Source organism: Zootoca vivipara, chromosome 16, assembly GCF_965207765.1.
Source record: "Zootoca vivipara chromosome 16, rZooViv2.hap1.1, whole genome shotgun sequence".
NCBI classification, from domain to species: Eukaryota; Metazoa; Chordata; class Lepidosauria; order Squamata; family Lacertidae; genus Zootoca; species Zootoca vivipara.
The window spans coordinates 18,933,728-18,956,397 of NC_142599.1; the positions used below are offsets into that span (position 1 = coordinate 18,933,728).

The window sequence follows — 22,670 nt, forward strand, 5'->3', positions numbered from 1 at the left end:
GCCTGCTTCCCCTGACACAGAGGTCTCCGAAGTTGCGCTCCGTGCTGGTGGTGCAGGGCGGGGCGGTGGCTCTGGGGGACGGAGCCGAATCGCAGCGGGCGCTGCTTGCCCCCGCCTGTCTTCCCGGAGCCAAGGGGAAGACAGGCAGGGGGAGGCCGCCGCACCTCCGCGTTTCGGCTCCGTCCCCCCTGGCAAAGGAAGATTAGCTGTCAGCTTCCCGCGCTGACAGCTGATCTTCCTTTGCCGCTTTCTATGGCCGCGCGTCGTAAGACGAAGCAGCGGTCATAGAAAATTTTGTCGTCTTACGAATGCCTCGCGCAACGCAAAACTCTTTCGTCTAGCGAGTTTTTCGTTGTGCAAGGCATTCGTAAAGCGAGGCACCACTGTATTTTCATTTTTAAATTAAATTAAATTAAAACTGTTTAATATACAATACAATAAAAAACAAACTGATCTAAAGAAAAACAATAAAAACACTCTCCGTGCCCTTACCACAGCAAAAAGACTGATACTGATGGATTGGAGAAATAAAAATGTGTCTCGCTTCTACGATTGGATTGAAGACTTACACAAACTCGCAACATATGAACAACTTGCATATAAACACAGACTTGCCACGGATAAATTCAATGTTACTTGGAATCCATTCCTACAAATACTGTAGTTGGTTAAGATCTGGTGAAGTACAGTAACAACCAACAACCTTGTAAAATATACAATTTTGAGGCCCCGCCCCCTTTTATTTCCCCTGCTGCATGGGTGCTGTTTTTCTTTTTCTCTCTTTTATTTACGTCTCACCATGTTTAGTGCACATATGTACTTTTTGAGCTTTCAATAAAGATGTTTAATAATAATATAAAAAACAATAAAAACACAATACAATAAAAATAAAATACAAAAAAGAAAAGAAAAACAATAAAAAAGAAAGAGGAGGAAGAAAAATACAAAGCTTCCATCAGCTGCTGGTTTTCAGAAGCACGCAGTTTCCGACTGGGGAAGCCAAGAATAGCCATTGTGGGTAGTAGCTATTGATAGATTTGCCCTCCCTGACTTTCTCTCATCCTCTTTTAAAACCATTCACGTCTGTAGCCATCAGTGCCTCCCAGGGCAGCAAATTCCATAGCTTAACTTTTCTCTATCCAGTTTTTCCATGTCTCCTCTTACTCGCGTTTCCTCTAAACCTGATGCCCTTTCTAAAAGAAAATCTCCACATCTGTACGGAGTCTTCTGAAACTTGGCTTCGTTGACAACAAAAACAGAGGCATGGGACAGACAGATAGGCATAGACACACACACACACACAATTGCACACAGACTGGGCTGTCTACAAGCAAGGAAGGGCACCTCACACAATGGTGCCTGCAAAGCAGCACGATTGGCACGAGCTCGAGTAAGCGAGCCAACCCGCAGCTCTCACCTCTGCGCCTCGCGGTCATCCTTGGGCATGTAGTTGGCCAGGCAGTCGAGGATGAAGATCTGGCCCCATTCCGTACACTCGTTCAGGGCAGTCAGCAGCTTGTTGATGGACTGTGGGTTCAAATCCAGCAGGTTGCTGCTGGGGTGAGATTCTGCTATCTCTGAGAGCGCTGCTACAGCATTAGCTACCACCTGGGGGGGGGGAACAGAGGAGAGGAACCATCTGTGAAAATAGGAACATGGGAAGCTGCCTTATCCTGAGTCAAATCGTTAGTCCATCTAGCTCAATACTGTCTACTCTGACTGGCAACAGCTCTCCAGGGTTTCAGGTGGGAGTCTTGCCGAGCCCGCCAAGGGTTGAACTGGGACTTTCTGCATACAAAGCGAATGTTCTGCCACCTGAGCTACAGCTGCAGGTCTGTCTATCTCTGTAGAATTCCCAGAGTGCTCCAACAGTCAATCTCTCTTTCCCAGGGAACTCTGGGAATCGTAGCTCCGTGAGGGGAATGGGGGCTTCCTCTATAACAAACCAGAGTTCCCAGAATCCTTTGCAGGAAGCCATGACTGTTTAAAGTGGTACCGTAGTGCTTTAAACGTAGGGTGTGAATATGACCTAAGTCTTGTAGGCCTCACCAGGAAATAGTTATCGGCAGCTCTTGCCTCTAAAAAAAACTCCACAGAAAAGCCTCTTGGAGGCACCGGGGATATAGAGATGTGTAGAAAGCAACACACCCCTGCTCAAAAAGAAAGAAAATTAAACCAAATGTTATTGTTGCGTGAAGCAAGGCTTCCTAGCAAGACCGCTATTTCTCTCAGCAACCCACAGGCCCAAGGAGCATTCGAGGCCATTTGGCCTAAATTAAAAATTCATTTGGAACTTCTGCAGAGGCGGCCGATAGTTCTCTCATGACGTTCCTTTTAAAAATGTAGGAAGCCTGGAGCGGGGTGGGGTGGGCGAAAGAAAAGGAGCAGCACTCGGGTTGGGCATTTTCCCAACGCTGGTTAAACGTGCAAGACAGCAGGCAGCACTTTGCCGCTCAACTGCTTCCATTTCACAGATGCAAGTTTGGCTCCAGGCCAGGTGCTGCAATCAGAAAGACAGCCTATCAGGGGGGCCTATTCCTAACCTGCTATCTTTCCTTGTTTTTGGTAATCATCACGGATGCTAGCAATTCCCGGTGGCCCCTACACATTTGAGCTAACCATGTAAGCCGGGAACGGAGGAGAATAACTCTTTGCAGCTGGTTCCTATACTACAAACTTAGCGAAGGCTGGGAGTAGTAGTTTCCTCCCTTCAACTACCTGGGAATCCCTCCGGAACCAAAGCCTTTAGCGGAGCCTGGTTCAGCTGGGGCAGGGGTGTAGCAGCCTGGACAGCCCCCCTCCCTCTCCCCCCAGGCAAGAAGTGGGTCCATCACCATAGGATTGGAGTCGGAGATGAGGTCCTTCAAGGTGTCCAGGAAGCCCTGGTCCTCCACCAGCTGCGCGTTGATGTCGTGAAGCTTCGCCACGCAAACAGCTGCCGTCTTGCGCACGTAAGGGTCCTCGTCCTTCAGGCACTTCCTCAGCGGCTCACAGAGGTACTCTGTGATCTTATCGACCCGGATGCAGCCCATCGTGCGCACCGCCAGGGCCCGGATGAGAGGGTTGGGATCTTCGCAGTCCTGTTGGGTATGGAAAAGGCATTGCAGAGTTGGGAAAAGGTTCGGAACAGGGCAACCCAAATGATCAAGGTGTGGAGCGGCTCCCCTATGAGGAAAAGCCGCAGGGTTTGAGACTTTTTTTACTGTGTTTCTCCGAAAATAAGACACCATCTTATATTTATTTTTCCTAAAAAAACACACTATGGCTTATTTTCAGGGGATGTCTTATTTTTTCCCTCCTGCTGCCGCGGCCTGCATTACTGCTGTGCCTATTACTATGTCTTATTTTCGGGGTATGGCTTATATTCCTTGAATGCTTAAAAATCCTGCTACGGCTTATTTTATGGCTACGTCTTATTTTAGGAGAAACAGGGTATTTATACTTTTCAAGTTTATACATTTCATTAGTTATAGAATCGATTTAACATTTCAAAGTTTGACATTCTTCCGCTCCCCTTTCTGTGGTTCCTTAAATTTATTTTTTTAGTATCTTCTGCATATCCAAATTCATTTAATTTGCTCATTTAATCATCTACTTTAACTATATACTCTTATGAAACTGCAGGTTATGACAAAAATCCTGCTAATGTTTTTATCTGTTTGCAATTTATATGCAAATCTTCAATAAACCATTTCCATTCTTTTAGAAAAAGTTTGTTATCTTGATTTCTTATTGTTCCGGAAAGTTTCGACATTTCTGCACACAGTGGTACCTCCGGTTGTGAACGGGATCCGTTCCGGAGGCCCAGCCGCATCCCGAGAAATTTGCAACTGGAGGTGCCAGTTCTGCGCATGCACGCGGCACGGTTTAGTGCTTCTGCACATGCGCGTGGCACGTACAGCACTTCTGTGCATGCACACGCAATGAAACCCAGAAAAATACTTCAAAGCTGGGGTTTTTGTTTGCTTTTTAGCTTCTCGTTGATTTTAATTCACTTTCGAGGGTTTTAAAATAGTTGAGTCATTTCATTGTTTTATTCTTTTTGTAAGACGCTTTTGAGGGTGTGGTTATTGTTGTTTTACAATCAGGCAGCTTTCAAATTTTGTGAAATAAATAAATAAAACTTATTAAACACACACACACACACACACATGCAAAGAAAGATCGAAATGCTCTTCCACTGGGGAAACAGGCACTTCCATTTTTAAAACTTTACAGAGAGCAGGTGCTGCTCCTGCTCCTGCAACTCACCTTGACAAAGGTGTTGACAGCCATGATGGCCATGTCTGGCTGGCTCTTGGCATAGTTCATCAGGTATAGGTAAACCAGCTTCTTGAGCTCCAGGTTGTCCGTCTGCATGCAGTTCACGACGTCGGGGAAGAGAGCGCTGGAAACGGAGAACAGGCAGGCGGTGTGAGGAACCAGGATACAGATGGGGGAGACACACACATACACACACCCTTGACGCCAGGCAGTGCTGCTTTATAGCAGCTGGTCAGCGGGCCAGGAAAAATGTAAGCCTTGGAAATAATAGTTAATAACGGTGGTGATTTTATTATTTATACCCTGCCCATCTGGCTCAGTTGCCTCGGCCACTCTGGGAGGCTTCCAAAACACACATAAAAACATAATAAAACGTCAAACTTTTTTTTTTAAAAAAAAAAACTTCCCAATGCAAGGCAGCCTTCAGATGTCTATAGCAGGAAGACAACAGGCAGCCAAGTTGGAGGTAGCATGCCTCTGAATTCCAGCTGCTGGGAGTAGAGAGGGGGCTGTTTTCGCACACAGGTCCTGCTTCTGGACTTTCCAGGGGCGCCAAGTGCTGTGGCTTGGTGGTAGACCACCTGCTTTTCATGCAGACGGTCCTATGGTTCAATCTCCGGTGGAATATCCAGTAAGGGCTGGGAGAGGCTCCTGCTTGAAACCCTAGAAAGCTGCTGAGGGCAGTGTGGTTTCCCTTGGGTCTCCAGCTTTTTTTTTTTTGGACTACAGTTCCCATCATGCTAGCTAGGGACGATGGGAGTTGTAGTCCAACAACAGCTGGAGACCCATATTTGGGAAACCCTGGTATATAGACCGTACTGAGAGAGATGGACCAATAGCCTGACTCAGTGTAAGGCAGTCACCCGCACGCCTGTTTCATTCAGCTTTTTATTTAGAACCTTGAGGACTAGAATCTTAACTTAAAAGTCAAAGCTAGATGGACCAACAGCCTGGGCTCTGCATTAAGCAGTGCCCTGTGTTCCTACCTGGTTGGCCACTGGAAGAACAGGATGCTGGACCAGCCGGGTCTGTGGGTCCCATCCAGGGGGACCCTTCTTGCCTTCTTAAGAACCGGGCAGCTAACTATGATACCAGATTGCCCTCTTGGTTTAATAACAAAGCAAAAACCAATACAGTGCGGACCTGCTGCTCCCCAGGCCAAACTTAAAAAAATAGATTTCTCCTCCCATCGCTCCACCGGAGAAAGATGAGGAATACCTAACCCTACCAGGCCAGCTAGAAAAAGATCTTAACTTTTCCCAGGTTGCTGTGCCAGACTTGGACTATCTGCCTGAAGGCTTTGCAACTGCTTTGCTAAATTAAGTCTGTCCAGACAGCTTGTTGCTTGTTTACACTATTCCTGCACAGAACGACCACTGGACGATCACACCGCTGAATGCTTCCTACCCCACCCACCCCGACGTTAATAACCAAAAATTCCCTGCACAAAGAAATCCAGCCAGAGAGCTGTGCTAACAGAGGCCAATAGGATTTCTAGCCCAGAACAGATGGAGGGCAGTAGGGTGGAGAAAGCAGAGTTAAATGCTATTTTTTTCCATCCTCATTTTTTAAATCAGTACCTGTGTTGAGATTCACAGCTCTGGCTTCACCATGCAGAGGCCTCTCCTCCTGCCCCCGACTACTACGTTTTCCCTCCCCCTTCTTGTTATCGTGCATTGGTTCCTTCAAGGTTAGATTGCTGCAATATGCTTTACGTGGGGCTTCCCTTATGCAATTACTGGCAGGAGCGTGACCTTGTCAGCATACAGCTCCTCTGCTCAGAGAGCCGCACTGGTTGCTCATTTGCTCCCGGGCCAAGTTCAAGGTTGTTACTATTAGTATATAAAAGCCTGGGACCAAGTTTACCTGTGAGGTCGTCTTACCCCATTGATGCCCCCCTCGACTGCTCTGATCTACAGAACTGGTACAGTTACATGTGCCACAAAATACACGTTCCACATTTGTAAGAAAATGATGTATTTAGTGCAGCAATGCTGACACTTTGGAACTCCCTGCCGATTGATATAAGACAGACGCCTTTGCTGTGCACTTTCTGGTGCCTGCTGAAAACATTTCTGTTCAGGCAAGCCAATCCATGTGTTTTAATTTCGGTGCGGGCTTCCCACCCCACCTCCCCTTATCATTGGTTTTAATTAATTTTTGAATGCAGAATTTTAGAGTTGGAAGGGACCCCGATGGTCATCTAGTCCAACCCCTTCTAGTGCAGGAATTCTGCCCACAACCATCCCCGAGTGGGATCAAACCACCAACCTTCTGGTTAACAGCCAGACGCACTGGACCCATGGCACCGCAGAAGGGTTCTATAAATAGTTGCTTTCAACTGTTTCAGTGTTCTATTTCTAAATTGCTTCGAGGTTTTGCCATGACCAAGTGGCATATACAAGCCTTGTCAAATAAATAAAAATGAACAGAATTGCTCCCTGGTCCAATTTCAAAGCCGCAAAATGCTTAGCACTTGCGAAGAGTCCTGCTCCCTGAAGGTCAAGGACACAGCCGACCTCCTTAATCCAAACAGAGAAGCCTGGAATCCGGATTATTTCCTACGCCACACATCTTTAACTGGAAGAGAGGCTGACGGCTTGAAGCTGTGGTGCGCAGAAGGCCAGAGACCAAGTTAACGAAACCAGGCAGAGGGCCTCGTGAGAACCACCATTTGTGGTTCCACCTCTCTCTCATTTCCAAAATGACCATTCTGGGGACAGCGTCAGCGAGCCGAGGGCCAGGAATCTCTCAGCTCGGCTCTCATGACAACAGAACTCACGTTAGAAGATTCAGGGCAGGGAAAAGAAGGGACTTCTTCACCCAGTGCATAGTGGAAATGTGGAACTCCCTCCCACAGGAAGCAGCGATGGCTACCAACCCGAATGGCTTTAAAAGAGGACTGGGCACATTCATTCAGAATAAGGCTTTCCATGGCTACTAGACCAAATGGCTGCGCTCTGGCTCCACAGTAGGAGGGCAGTAATGCTTCCAAATACCAGTTAGCGGAAATCATAAAAGGGGAGTACGCTCTTGTGTTCGGGTCCTGCTTGCGGGCCTCCGATTGGGGAATCAAGGTGGCCACTGGGTGGCCTAGATGGGCCACTGGCCTGATTCAGCAGACCTTTCCTATGTTCTCAAAAATCACAGCCATGCTTAAAACTACCCAACCTAATAATAATGATGATGATAATTTTATTATTTATACCCCGCCCATCTGGCTGTGTTTCCCCAGTCACTCTGGGCAGTTTACAGCACATAAAAAACCAGACATTTAAAATGTCCCGATACAAGGCTGCCTTCAGATGTCTTCTGAAAGTCAGACAGTTGTTTATTTCCTTGACAACTGATGGGAGGGCGTTCCACAGGGCGGGCGCCACTACCGAGAAGGCCCTCTGCCTGGTTCCCTGCAACCTGGCTTCTCGCAACGAGGGAACCACCAGAAGGCCCTCAGCACTGGTCCGGGCAGAACAATGGGGGTGGAGACGCTCCTGCAGGTATACTGGGCCAAGGCCGTTTAGGGCTTTAAAGATCAGCACCAACACTTTGAATTGTGCTCGGAAACGTACTGGGAGCCAATGTAGGTCTTTCAGGACTGGTGTTTTATGGTCTCTGTGGCCACTCCCAATCATCAGTCTAGCTGCCACATTCTGGATTAGTTGCAGTTTCCGGGTCACCTTCAAAGGTAGCCCCACGTAGAGCGCATTGCAATAGTCCAAGCGGGAGATAACAAGAGCATGCACCGCGAGACAGTCTGTAGGCAAGCAAGACAGCCTGGGGAAGAGAAACCGTTGCTGGGGCTTCACCGTGAAGCATAATCTACCACGTAATCCATGGGGAAGGCAATAGGCTCAGTGGGAGAGCACTTGCAATGGGGCAGAGCATCAGCCACTGAGCCCCAGTTGTGCTGGCTGGGGCTGATGGAAGTTGTAGCCCAACAACTATTTGGAGACCCCCCAGAATGGCTCAGAGGATGGACCAACGCATCTCCAGAATGGCAACGTACCTGACATCTTTCCCCACCGTCATGGACGCGATCACCTTTTTCACAGCTTCCTTTTTCTTCTCCTTTTTGTCGCTGTTGAGCTCAGCCTTCAGCTCAAATATCTCCCCTGGAGAGAGGAGGAAATCATGGAAGTTTAAATCAGGGTGGCAGGAGGTCCCGCTCAGCACCCAGGGAACGTACCCCAACAGGCAGGATGGCAGCACTCAAGAGCAGTAGCTTACATAGGAAGCCCAGTCTAGATCAGTACTGCTAACACAGACCTACAGCAACTCTCTATGGCAGTGTTTCTCAACCAGTGTGCCTCCAGATGTTTTGGGACTACAACTCCCATCATTCCTGACCACTGGTCTTGCTAGCTAGGGATGATGTGAGTTGTAGTCCCAAAACATCTGGAGGCACACTGGTTGAGAAACACTGCTCTATGGTACGTACCAGTCTTTCCCAGCCCCACCTGGAGATGCCCCTGGGGGTTGAATCTGGGACCTTCTGCAGACAAAGCAGGTGCTCTACCTTTAAGCTACGGACACCAAAAGAATTAGAAAATGCCAGGTGACCAATGGCACATCTAGCCCAGTATTGTCTACACTGACAGGCAGCTGCTCTCCCAGGTTTCAAGCTCTCCCAGCCCTGCCAGAAGGCTCTATCATGGAGCCAACACTTGCTCATGCGTCCTGCCTCCATGATTCAGGTTTTCAGAGTCTGCTTTGGCAAGGGGGCGGGGAAGGGGGGGGGAGAGAGCAAAGCGACGTGGGAAATGAATCAATATCCCGCTTCCTATGCTCTCCAACCAGCTTATGAATTATTTTGCAGGTTTCTGAATTGCCGCTCATCCGAACAAATCCCAGCGGCAGCCGACAAAATGCAGTATGTAATAATCCTTCAATTTAAAAAAAGATTAAGAACAACTAAAAACTAAAATCATCCGTTGCCGCAGCTGCCCCGGTTCCATAGAACAGCATCCCTGTTGACATATGGCATGCTCCCACCCTATGGAAACAGGTGAAGGCATTTTTCTGTTTTGGCCGGCTTTTCAAGCTGGAAAAATGGTTTCTGCCTTAGGTTTAAAAACAACGCAAAAGGAACAAGCTACCTTCGGTTGTTTTTCATACCCCTTTAGAAATTCTTTTTAGTCGCTTTGCACAGTTGTGAAGTTGGCTTGTTTCAACAGGCAGCAGTTAAGGTTAACCACAGTTTAGGGTTTCAGCCTGGGTCATGGGGGAGCTATGCCCCGTCTCTGAAGGCATTGCAACAAGCATAGGCATCATTTCACTTTTAACAGTTTACTTCTGGTATTTTGATGCTGCGTGCTTAAATTTTGCTTGTGGTTTCATGGCTGTTAAATTATATGAGCTGCTTACATATACCGGTGCAAGGTGGTATGCAAGTTATTGAAATAAATGGGAGGGGGGAGCCTATAAGTTGCCTTGAGATACTGTATATGCAAAAGGGTGATTCATATAAATTCATAAAAATATTAGAACCTCCAGACACTTGTTATATGTTTTGCCTTTTCTTTAATTACATGCACAACGGAACCGAACTAGACTTGACAACCAAATAACACTAATATTATTCACGAGAAGGCAACATTTATTCTCAATTTCTTCTTTTGCCTTTGCTATTTTAACCCATCTGCAGTACTTATTATTGCAGTACGGTACTTAATCTGTGTGCCTATTTTATTGTTTTGTTGTTCAAATTATAATTTTCATCTGTCTTTATAGCTGTTCTCTCTGTTTTTTTTATACATTACCAAAAATATAAAATAACTAACTAAAAATAATGTTTCTTTAAGTTCCCCTGCATGGATGAGAGTTTTCTCCTTGTTTGAAAAGAGGGGGAGAGATTTCTGCATATTGAAAGATAGCATTTCAGGAAGGAGGCAAGCATAGAAAATAATGGTGACCGGGAGCCTCGAGGGGGTGACTGGAAGTCAAAATGGAAGTTTTGTTGTAAGAATTTAATTTATCATTTGAAAATCGTAGTATTCTTTGGTTCTTTTTGGTTGATTGTAATTTTTCTTGCTAAAACTAATAAAGCAACAAACATTAAAAAAGAAAAAAGAAAAGAAAATGTTGATGATGATGATACCCCTCTGGGCAGCTTACAGCGTATATTAAAATGTATATTACTCTGGGTGGCTTGCAACATAGATGAAAACATTAAAAAAGCACATCAAACATGTCTCCCTGATATGTTTTCTATGTGCAAGGAATGGCTTCTCCTCCTATGATTAGGGAGATTCTAACCTGCCACTCTGACATGGAAAGAGTCCTGGAACAATTTTATAGCCTTGATTGCAGTTTGTAGAAAGAAGGCTCTAGACCAGGCATCCCCAAACTTCGGCCCTCCAGATGTTTTGGACTACAATTCCCATCTTCCCCGACCACTGGTCCTGTTAGCTAGGGATCATGGGAGTTGTAGGCCAAAACATCTGGAGGGTCGCAGTTTGGGGGTGCCTGCTCTAGACACACTTCTCTCTCTCTCTCTCTCTCTCTCTCTCTCTCTCTCTCTCTCTCTCTCACACACACACACACACACACACACAATCTAAAAGCAACCCATATTACCTTTCTTGGTGGTGGTGAAATACTTGGAGTCTGACATCTTGGTTCCTGGTTTATTGCTGCCTCTGAAAAAGAAGAATAAAATATAGCAGGCAGCAGAAGAGGAGGAGGTTTTTAATGCCCAACGAACCCTGAAGGATAAACAGAGAGAGGAGGGAAGGACACAAAAGGAGAGAAAGGACAAATTCAGAGAGTAAAAAAAAAAGGAGGCAAAAGAGAAACCAGCATTTTGGAGGAGAGGCTCTTATCTGGGACTTTCAGAGATGCCTTAACAAGGTTTGCCAGAGGCTCCTAAGTCCCGGGAAGGAGCCTTTGGCAGGGCGTGGAAGGGGGAGTTCTCAGAAGAGCAACCGTGGTCAGACCCACAAATGAGGTTTTAAAAACACTACGAGCAGAGAGACACTACCAGGTTTGCTGGATAACTCCCCCCCACCCACAAAAAACACACCAGCTGGGGAGATGCCAATAATAATAATAAAAAAACAACAACAGCATATTCAGTGGCAATGAAAGGATCAGCAAGGCAGTTCTAAAGAGAAGTTCCACACACACACACAAACTGCAAGCTGCAGAAGCTTCAGCAAAAGAAATCTGAGAGCAATTGGATCCCTGAAGGAGGAGCATAATACAGAGCTGGTTCTTTGAAGCCACTGTCCCAGCCGGACTAAGCACTGTTGAACTGCTTTTCCTGACACTTAAGGACTGGTTCAGACATTAAGGCCGATTCTACAGCTTGGTACTTCGCTCACCATGGGAAGCTGTCTGAAGTCCTTAGTCCATCTGGCGCAGTACTGTCTGCACTGACGGGCAGCGGCTCTTGATGGCTGGAGAGACCCTTGGGATTGAACCCAGGACCTTCTGCATGCAAGGTGGCTGCTCTACCACCGAGCTACAGCCAAATGGCTCACTCACTGCTGTTTCCCTTTTCCTGGTTTGTGAGGCAAACCGCAGCTTTTGAGAAATCATCTGAATGCCGGGGGGGGGGGATGCTTTGCACTTTCTTGCAAATCTGCGCTGGAGGCATGCAACTGGTTTCCAGTCCTGGGTCTGCGAGCAAGCAAAAAGATATTTCGCTAGTGCAGACCAAAACCAGCAGAAAGAGGGAGGAGGGAATTACGATATGGAGGATGTAAAAAAATAAAATAAAAAATCCCAGTATTCAAGACTTGCTCACGTTTCACCAAAATGTGGCTGGCTGTGACATCTGAGCCAGCCTCAGGTTTTTGGAAACCGCACATTGAAACCTAAGAAAAGAGCCTTGCTGGATCAGGCCAAAGGCCCATCTATTCCAACATCCTGCTCTCACATTGGCCACTCCGGTGCCTGTGGAAAACCCACAAGCAGGACCTGGACACAACGGCATTGTCCCCTCCTGAAGTTTCCAGCAGCTAGTATTCAAAAGCATTATTGCCCCCGACTATGGAAGGCAGCGTACAGCCATTGTGTTCGTGTATTTTCATTATTGCGTTTTATCTTGTTGTAAATTGCTATGAGAAGCGATTTGCAAATTTAATAAAACTGCACTCACGCGGTGTTCATCTCTTTCTCCTCGCCCAGCAGCAGGGAGAGTAAGATTGTAAGCTGCTTGGGGCAAAGACCTGTCTCATTCATTGGTTGATTGCATTTATATCCCACCGATGAGTTTAAGGTAGTGTGTGTGTGTGCGCGGGGCTCTGCCCCTCTCCTCAATGAATTCTCACAACAACCCCGCGAGGCAGGTTAGGCTGAGAGGCAGCGACAGGCCCAGGGTCACCCAAGAGGCCAAGTGGAGATTTGAACCCTGATCTCTCAGGTCCTAGCCTGACACTCTAATTCAGGCACCCCCAAACTGCGGCCCTCCAGATGTTTTGGCCTCCAACTCCCATGATCCCTAGCTAAGAGGACCAGTGGTCAGGGATGATGGGAATTGTAGTCCAAAACATCTGGAGGGCCAAAGTTTGGGGATGCCTGATCTAATTATCTACCCCATGCTGGATACACCATGGTGCTACAAAAACCACCACTTTCAAGGAGATCTTCAAATTCAGGAGGCATCACATCACTTGTTTATCTACTCTTCCCTTTCCACTCTCTTCAGGAAACAATGTGGTAATCAAGTTGGTTCAAGGTCTCTGGAGTGAGATTTTTCACAGCACAGAGCCAACCCTGTCCTGCACAGATGTCCAGCCTGACCCAAAGCCACCCTCCTTAATTACTCTGAGTCCTCACTGTTGCAACTCAGAAGGACGCAGCTGGTCGCTGCAATCTCAGAAGACCAAATCAGCATAATTTTTATAATCTAAAAGGAGAGCTATGAGAAGGAAGCTCGGATTTGTTCGGTGACTTTCAGTCCTGTGTAGGGGTGGGTGAAATCCACATTGCTCCGATGGGAAAGCCTTAGAAGCAATGACCTCACTGGAGAAACCCCTTCCAGGAAACTGCCATGCCCTAGCCAAAGTCTTTCTGTAGCAGCTAGTTGACGATCTCCACTTTTTAGATTGCCAAGTGGTTTTTAATGTATATAGGTATTGTTGCAAACCAGCTTTGATTGTGTGTGTGTGTGTGTGTGTGTGTGTGAGACATGTTGTTGTTTAGTCGTTTAGTCGTGTCCGACTCTTCGTGAGCCCATGGACCAGAGCACGCCAGGCACTCCTGTCTTCCACTGCCTCCCGCAGTTTGGTCAAACTCATGTTAGTAGCTTCGAGAACACTGTCCAACCATCTCATCCTCTGTCGTCCCCTTCTTGTGCCCTCAGTTCTTGTGCCCTCCATCTTTCCTAACATCAGGGTCTTTTCCAGGGAGTCTTCTCTTCTCATGAGGTGGCCAAAGTCTTGGAGAGGTTTGATCTTCTTGCAGTCCACGTGACATAGTGGTATATAAATGTTTTGATTATTTAATTATTTTATTTTATAAATAAATACATTTTATCTCTCACTTTCCCAGTTTTAAAAAACATGTTCTCCTGTTAATGGCAGGTCTGCAAATAACATCTTCTAGTCTCCAGAATCAGCCCTGAGCGCTCACTGGAAGGACAGATCGTGAAGCTGAGGCTCCAATACTTTGGCCACCTCATGAGAAGAGAAGACTCCCTGGAAAAGACCCTGATGCTGGGAAAGATGGAGGGCACAAGGAGAAGGGTACGACAGAGGACGAGATGGTTGGACAGTGTTCTCGAAGCTACGAACATGAGTTTGACCAAACTGCGGGAGGCAGTGCAAGACAGGAGTGCCTGGCGTGCTATGGTCCATGGGGTCATGAAGAGTCGGACACGACTAAACGACTAAACAACAAGTCTCCAGAATGAATAGATGATTCACAAGTGGAGTGTGCGTGGGGTGGGGTAGGGGGAACATGGATCAATTGTGTCAGAATATAGCCGCCAGCACACTTGCTAATCACCTTTTCTGTGTTTTCGAGGACTGAAGGATATCACAAGGAGGCCAATACCATAACGCCCTTCTAAGAAATCTATGGTGACAAAGCCTTTGGAGCCCTGCGAGTACAGTTCTGGTTGCTACACCGCAAAAAGTATATTGTAAGAGTTGGAAAAGGTTCAGAAAAGGGCCAGCAAAGTGATAAAAGTGATCAAGGGGATCACTGAGCAAATGCTGCTGGCTTTGAGACTTTTCAATTTTTGGAAGAAAATGTTGAGTTAAGAGGAAATGCAATAGGAAAACGATGCACGGCATAGAGAAAATGGACAGAGGAATGTTCTCTCTCTCTCTCTCTCTCTCTCTCTCTCTCTCTCTCTCTCTCTCTCTCTCTCATAACACTGGAAGTCAGGGACACCCAAGGAAGCTGAATGTGGGAAGATTCAGGGAAGGTAGAACTGCGGAACTCACTGCCACAGGAGGCAACGATGGCCACCAACGTGGGTGGCTTTAGAAGAGTTTGTTTAAAAGTTAAATTCAGGGAGAAGTCAGGCTCTCAGTGTCTACTAGTCCTGATAGCTATGCTCTGCCTGCACGGTCAAAGGCAGCGGTACTTCGGGATACCAGTTGCCAAGAAACCACAGGGGACAAGAGTGCTCTTGTGCAGAGGCACTTGGCTGGCCACGGCGAGAACAAGATGCTGGACCAGATCCATCCAGTACATCTTATGTTCTAAAAGTGATAGAGCCCTTGACTTAAGACAGGGGGTGAGGAGACCTATAGGGCCAGCCAGAAGTTGTTGGACTACAACTCCTATTACCCCAACTCAGACTGATGATGCCTGGAGGGCACAACGTTGGCTATCCTTGCTGCAGATGCTGTACTAAAACTCTGACGGCCCCCTGCCCCTGGTCAAGCTGTGGCTAATGGGAATCCACCACCTCTGGAGAGTTACAAAGCTAGCAACATCTGGCTGCAGCTGCCATTCACAGGTTCTTCAACAGCAGGTCTGGAAAATGGAAGGCACCAGATTCGGGATGCCAGGCTCTCTTTTCTACCCGTTTTCACTCAAAAGGGAAGTTGGCATGTAATATGAGAGTTCATAAAATGGTAGGCTCCAGATGTTTGAGACTGCAACTCTCAACGGCCCCCTGCTGGCTGGGCTTGATGGGCATCACACAGCCCAAAAACATCTGGAGGGTGTGTCAGGTTTAATGCTTTTATCTAAGTTTAGTGCTGGAAGAGCAGCGAGTCACGAGGCGGAGGTTATTTTGTAATTACGAGGAAGGGAAACAGAGAAGTCAGAGAAAGGAGAACCTTCAGGGGAAGCAGCTTTCCTCGAAGCCTGAAAATAGGCAAGCATCTCCCTCCCTTGAGTCATCTGCAAGCCCAGCTGCAAAGCAGCAACTCAGGGTGTTGGGAAACCAAAAAGTAGCTTTCCCTTGACGTTCTTCAGGGCTGGCCTAGGCAAGCAGAAACATCAGGTGGTAGAGGCCCAAGATGCCACAGCATACTATGCCACTTCCAAACCTGGAGGTGGAGAATCACATTTTTTTGAAGTTCCTGCTATGTGGAGGAGGAATTCCTTGCAAGTAGAAATCTAGCACAGCAGGCTAGTTTTCCACCTGCAGGCTGATTTTTTTGTTTGTTTACAAGGGAGAGTTTATGTAACAGTCTGCATTTACCCCCTTTGGGGGGCTTCTCCTATCCCCTGCTTTCTTTCTTTTTTAAAGTAATTTGCTTTTTCAAACCTTGCGATTCAAGCCTGCCAATACTTCCCTCTTGAACAAGGAAAGCGCTATTTGGGTTATGTGAGCAACGGCACGGACCAAGGAAGTTCAGAAACAGAGGGAGATAACCAAATAATTTGTTAAGCAGATCTCACACAACTGGGCTGTTACAATTGATGAAGGGGGGCAGAGGGTTATCAGTGGCTTGCAATTCCTAAAAACATAAATAAGCAGAGTTCACCCTACAGGTCATTTGCCCTTTGCAGCAAATTCTTGAACAACTCCCCCCTACTTGTTGTGAGGGAGTTGAAAGTCCGCTAGCTAGAACTACAGGCTTAGAGACCAACAATCCCTCCAAACAGGCAGGAATTGACATTAAACATGGGATACAAAGCAGAGGTATTTCTCCCACAGAACCGCTTTTTTGCAAACACAGGAGTACGTATGTCAAGATGAACAGCCTCATAATATATACCTTAGCTCAATAATTCCCTTTGAGTAACTTTGAGCAGACACACAAAGGACTGCAACATGAGTGCCTCGACAATGTTTAAATTAAAACAACCTTCTCCCAACCTGAGGCCCTTCAATTGTTTGGGACTACAACACCCATCATCCACAGCAAGCACATTCTGGCTGTGGATGATGGAAGTTGTAGTCTAAAAACATCTGGAGGGCTCCAGGTTGGGGGAATGACTACTGTATTTAGAGTGTTAAGGTGAAGAATTTGCCTAACAGGCATACATTACTACCCTCACACCTACAAAAGGAATGGGATGAAAGATAACCAGAAAACCAAGCACAATGATTCAAACAAGAGAGAGGGGGGGAGAGATCTCAGGGAGAAAACAGTGCTGTAAATTTAGTCCACAACTCTTTACCTTGTTTGCCTGCTCACCTACATATTCTCAAGTTAGTTACTTGTGGCATAAGGGGGGGGGGAATCCAGGAAAATTTAGCTGCCTGTTCATTTCAATGTGATTCTTACTTATTGCAGCAACCAAACCAAGTGAGTGTCCAATTAAAGGAAGCAGCAGGAAGATCTAGCGACCACTTGGAAGTCCTGTGGCAATGTTCTAATGCACTCCAACACCACTTTAAAAGTCGTGGCTTCCTCCCCCCAGAAAGAATCCTGGGAACTGTACAGTGGTACCTCTGGATGCGAACGGGATCCGTTCCGGAACCCCGTTTGCAACCAGAGCAGTGCGCAACCTGAAGTGCCGAATCTGCGCTTGCTTGCCGTGCGATTCGGCGCTTCTGCACATGACGTCATTCGGTGCTTCTGCGCATGTGCGAATCGCTGAACCCGGAAGTAACCCGTTCCGGTACTTCTGGGTTCGGCGCGTTCGTATCCTGTGGTGTACGTTTGTTAAGGTTGCCGAGAGCTCCCACAGAGCTACAATCTCTAGCAAATGACAGAGGTGAGATTTGCACCAGGAACTTCCCTGCCTCTATATTCATTACACCATTGAACATGTTACATCACAACAGGCCAGGACTGGGACGAGCGTCTGCTTTGCATGCAGGTTCAACCCCTGGCATCTCCAGGTAGGGCGGGGGAAAGACCCCATCTAAAACTCTGGACAGCCACTGCCAGTCAGTGTTGGCAATATTGAGCTAGTTGGAAAAGGTCTGACCAATAAGGCAGCTTCCTATTTTCCTATACCACTAAGGGTGCGCTTGATAGACAACTGCATGGCAATCAATCATAGCTCACAGCTGAGTGTACCCAAAAAAAGGAGGGGGAAAAGACGTCCTTATGTTCCACTTCATGGATTGCATCTTGTGTGCTGTGATTCCTGCATTGCAGGGGGTTGGGTGACCTTTGGACTCTGCAATTCTATGTGTACACTTAATACTCAATAGTGTTCCCCCCCTAAAACACACACATACACAATGTGTGCAGTTGCCCTTTTAAAGGGGTAGCAAACTGCCAGGTATTATTGGACTCCCATCAGCCTAGGCCAGAACGGCCAATGGTCAGGGACCATGGGAGCTGTAACCCAGTGAAATCTATAGGGCCTAGATTCCCCCACCGCACCCCCACACAAAATACTGCCACAGCGCAAATGCACATTACACAACCTTGGATGTTTTAAAAAGAAGCAGAGCCCCTCACCCAGTTACATGTCAGAGGTCGAGGAGGGAGTATGTTGACCTTTGCGCTGTACGACCAGAAAAACACACTAGCTTGTTGGTCATTTGTTGCCCAACTGACCAAGCCAGACAATTCCCAGCAACTAAGATATTTCTAGGGAAAAGAAAAGAAGACTCAAGCCTTGACTGGAGACTGGTACTGTAATATCTTCCAAAATCATGAAACCCATTTTCTCTTACTCAAATACACTTTGTGCATGCTCAGGGATCACTGGCTTGTAGTCTTTTTTAGAAAAGAAGCCCAAGCCAGTGATTAGAAACAGATGCAGTGGCTGGACCAGAGCCCAAATTACACTCCCCCCCCAAAAAAAATGCAATATTGTAAAGTTCACAGAAACATACACACAAACAAGAGGTAGGACAATCGACCCATGACTATTAAAAGGCTTTCACGGGTCTTGGGGGGGGGGGAGTTTAAGACCTGACCTGGACTATGAGGGCATTGAGAGGGGAAGCAAAGAGCTAATGCGATGGGGCTCTCCAGACATCACTTAGAAAGTGGGGACCCCCTCAGCAGGGCAGCCAGTCTCCTATTCTCCCCCTTTCCCATAAGGAGGTAGGGAGGCCAAGTGGGAGGGCTCCCCACCTCCATGCACAAATGCGGGCGCAGCATCTTTTACAGCCCCTTCCCCATTGAGGGGCAGGCCAGGCTTCCTACTGCCCCCTCCCCATAGATATAATATAGGCAGGCAAGTAAAGGTCTATCCCTGTTGCCCCCAATGCATAGAGACAAGCATTTTTTTGGGGGGTGTCTCTTACAGTCCCCTCCTCAAGGGCAGATGGACAGGCAGGGTCTCCTATTGCCCCCCCCCATAAGCAGGCAGGGAAACAGGCAGGCAGGTGGCAGCAGCAGGGGAGTAATCTCCTATATTCCTTAATCTCCAAGAACAGACTGAGAGGGTGGCGGCGGCGGGGAGGGGGGTGTTTCTTACAGACCCCTCCAAGGGGTAGACAACAAGCAAGCAGGAAGGTCTCCTCATAGCCCCTCTCCCCATAAGCAGGCAGCCGGGGGGGGGGAGCAATCTCCTCTAGCCTGAAGATTATGTACGGATAGGTAAGAAAGGCAGGCAGACGGACCTCCCTCCTCAAGGGCAGATGGACAGGTCTCCTACTGCCCCATCCCACCCCCCCATAAGCGGACAGACCGATGGGTGGGGAGTGGATATCCCCTATTGCCCTCCAGGCAAGCAGTCTTTCACGGGCCCCCAAGGGAGGGCAGAGAGAGAGCTTCTTACAACCTGCCCACCCCATAGCTGAGTAAGCCGGCCGGGTCTCCTACACGACCCTCCTCCCCATAAGCAGGCGAGGTGGGGTAGAGGTATCTGCCCTCCAACCTCAAAGTACAGCCAGGCAAGGAGGGGGGGTCTTTCATAGACCCCCCTCCCCAAGGGGCGAGCAAAGCAAGCTCCCTACAGCCCTCCCTGCCCCATAAGCAAGGTAAACAAGCTGGCAGGGTCTCTGCCCCACGACCCTCCTCCTCACAGTGGGGGCAAAGGGGCTCTGACCCCCCCCCCCGCTAGAGCACGCAAGCATTTAACCCTTCAGGGGTAGTGGGGTCGCTCGGGGGCTCGTCGAGCAAGCAGCCCCGGCGGGCCCTCACTGCCTACCTCCGGGGCCGCTGGCGCTGAGCTCCTCTCCGGCTGCAGTCGCTTCGCCCTCTCTTGGCTCCGGCTCCAGCGGAAGTGACGGCGGGAGGAGGAGGAGGAGGAGTGGGAGGAGCAGCCCGGGATTGCGGGGGGGGGCAAGAAAATGCCACGCAGAAGCACTGCCGGGGCGGGAGGAGAGACGGACCGGAAGGAGGGCGGGGGAAGAGATAAAGAGAGGCGCCGGCTTCATCCGCCCGGCCTATCGCATTTTGCCCTGCTAAGTCTTTAAGGAGCTGCTGGAAGTAATTTTTTTATTTTGTTTCAAGGGTTCTTTTGGTTAGCGAGAGGTTCTTTCTCTCCCTCTTTCCTTCCTTCCTAGGCGGCAGGTATAACGGGCAAGGCCCCGAAGAGCCTGCAGTAATGGTTATTAAGAAGATAATAATAAAAATAAAAAAGGTCGAAACTGTTCTGTTTGGTTTTGTGGTTAATTTTTACTGTTTTATTCTCTATGTGGTTTATCTTTATGCAAACTGCTTAGATCTTCTAATGATTAAGTAGCATAAAAATTCAATTGTCAGAGGGTCGTCATGGCTACTCTAGAGTACGTAACTCCGCTTGAGTCCAGTTTGTCTTTAAAGATTTTTATTGTGCATGGTATTTACAGTGCAGAGATAGCTTAAAACATGACCTTTCAGTCCGAACCAGAATCCGGCAATGGCGTACATCTGTTCTTACACCAGCAAAGTAGTCGGGGCACCCCAAAACGCCTCCCCCTTGACCTGTGTCGCAGTGCTCTCAACTCTTGCGCCGGAAGGAACGATGCCCTCTCAGCCTCCTCCCGGTCAAGGTGGTGGAAGGGCTCTCCAGCATCCTTGAGCCCTTGTCTACATATCTCCTCCCCTGAGCTTTCCCATCGTTCCGCACGCTGGCTTCTCTCTCCCTCAGAGTTTCTCCCCTCCCCCCTGGCTGCTTCAGACCCACTGCTGCTCCCTGTGCTTGGCGAGGTGGATGTTAGGATGATGGGGGCTGGCTCCCTGTAGGGAGTCACCCTTACAGCAATGAATGAATGAACATGTCTGCAGCTGCTCCTTCATTGTTGTGAATGAGCCAGCCCCTAAACAAGAGGAGGCTTAGCAATGGAGATGACTGTCCACTTTGTGTAGCTGTTTCTTGCTCAGCTCTGTTTCCCATTTCCCGTTTGGGATAGAAAACCCGAGATGGTGGGCAACTCAGCATCACTACTGATCTCTCCAGGAACTGTTTACTCTGGGCAGGCCGGGTCTTCCTGTTATATACCTGCTGGGATTGACAAAGCATCTGACCCTCACCTGAATCTCATAGCTCTTCTGACAAGTGCTTTGGTCTGCCCACCAGATACCAGGCACTCTACTATTCAAATTAGGCCCCAGTGTTTATTTTACAATCCCCTTCTCAATTAAGTAATCACTCTGGAACTTTTCTTCATTAGTGCCACTTTGTTTTGTACGATTCCTTGCAAATGAAGGAAGACAACTTTTCTGCTTATATATGTTGATAATATATTGGTTACCATACTGAGGACAAACAAGATTCTACAAAAACATGATTGGGTCCAGGCCTGGCCAGGACATAGGCGTCCTGACTGTGCAAAGGTGACCTATGTGCTTGCTTGATTAACAGCTGCTAGGAACTTCAAGGTCCCTGTTCTCCCTTATTATGGTCTTGGTACTGGACCTGGAGACTCCAATAGAGAGCATTCCATGTCAAGAAGGAGGGCAAGTGGGCACCCTATCAAATGACAGTGCAGGAGCTACACGGAGCAGGGCCTTTTCACTGGTGGTGCCCACTGTATGCCTCGCTCTTCCCAGACCTGCTTTCTTTTGGCCTGTATTTTGAAGCTTTATAATTTAGGAAGACTTTGGAAGAACTGGTTGACAAGTCTTATCAGTTGCTGACGTATGAGCAGATTTTATTTGCTGCTATTCTGGGCTTCTGGTGCACCAGGGTTTACCCCAGCATAATAGGGATACAATTTATGAACTTTCTCCTTTATCTGCACAGCAAGGGGTGTTCAGTCAACAATGCAAAGGCTGAGCAGAAGCATTCCCTGCTGGTTACCTGCTTTCAGCAATAGGGGTTGCTGTTTGGTTGTACCCAATTGGTTAGCTATCAGATTCTAGAGCTCCCTATTGGTGGCTCTTAGGTAATTCATAAAACACAGTGTTCATTCATAAAGCAGTAACATAAATCTCCATTGCTACATATTGGGTGTATATGTACAAGTTTATGGCCATGCTGTATGTAGTGCTTATGCGACTGTGAATAAAAGGTGGCTGGGCTCATTGTCTCGGGGTTTGCGGGGGGGGGGGAGGTGACAAAACTGATTTCCAATAAGTGCCCCCCTTTATTTCCATAACAAGTCCTTTGAGTCTGTACACCAGGGACCCAGAAGGTGCAGGGCTTGTCAGTCCAACCCCTGCACAGTCTCATCAGGGCTGACCTTAAGGCAATTGGAGCAATTTGGCCAAATTGGGCCCCACATGCCGCTCCTAAGAGGGCCCCCGCACCAGGGCAATCTAGATGGATTTTATTTATATCCTTAAGATTTTGCAGACTTTGGCTGTGAACTGGGGCCCTACAAAAAAAAAAAATCAAGTTGGGCCCCACTGGCTAGTCCTGAGTCTCATAGTTGCTGGGCCTGAGATGCCCTGCCCTTGTATGAAGCCTTGGGTTTACAATTTTAGGAGAGGGGAGACTGCGGCACTGGGGAGTGGGCAGGCTGGCAAGGCCCCCTAGACTTAGAGGCCCAAGTTGCCCTGCCCTCACATGAAGTATTGGGTTTGCAATTTTGTGAGAGGAGAGACTGCCCGCTGGGGAGTGGGTGGGCTGGTGAGGCACCCTAGATTTAGAGGCCCTAAGCTTCAGCCTACTTAGCCTATATATAAATCCGGCACTGTCCAGGACAAGGAACATGTGGCCTTTTGAAACTTGTTGGGGCTCCAATTCCCACCTCTCCTGACCATTGGCCAGGC

At 47.9% G+C, this 22,670-nt stretch overlaps 1 protein-coding gene across 2 annotated transcripts in view; it reads right to left on the reverse strand.

Moving 5' to 3' along the window:
- Window positions 1-19,742, reverse strand: part of AP1B1 (adaptor related protein complex 1 subunit beta 1) — a 41,178-nt gene extending 21,436 nt beyond the window's left edge. For both annotated transcript variants that reach the window (XR_015947563.1, XM_035098206.3), the window contains exons 1-6: window positions 19,681-19,742; window positions 10,840-10,901; window positions 8,270-8,375; window positions 4,252-4,387; window positions 2,835-3,080; window positions 1,418-1,608 (exon numbers count right to left, since the gene is read on the reverse strand). Coding sequence is in view for 1 of the 2 variants with exons in the window: in XM_035098206.3 (XP_034954097.1) it covers window positions 1,418-1,608; window positions 2,835-3,080; window positions 4,252-4,387; window positions 8,270-8,375; window positions 10,840-10,876 (716 nt within the window). In the remaining variant the exon portion in view is untranslated. The remainder of the gene's footprint in view (window positions 1-1,417; window positions 1,609-2,834; window positions 3,081-4,251; window positions 4,388-8,269; window positions 8,376-10,839; window positions 10,902-19,680) is intronic.
- Window positions 19,743-22,670: the final 2,928 nt, after the last annotated feature.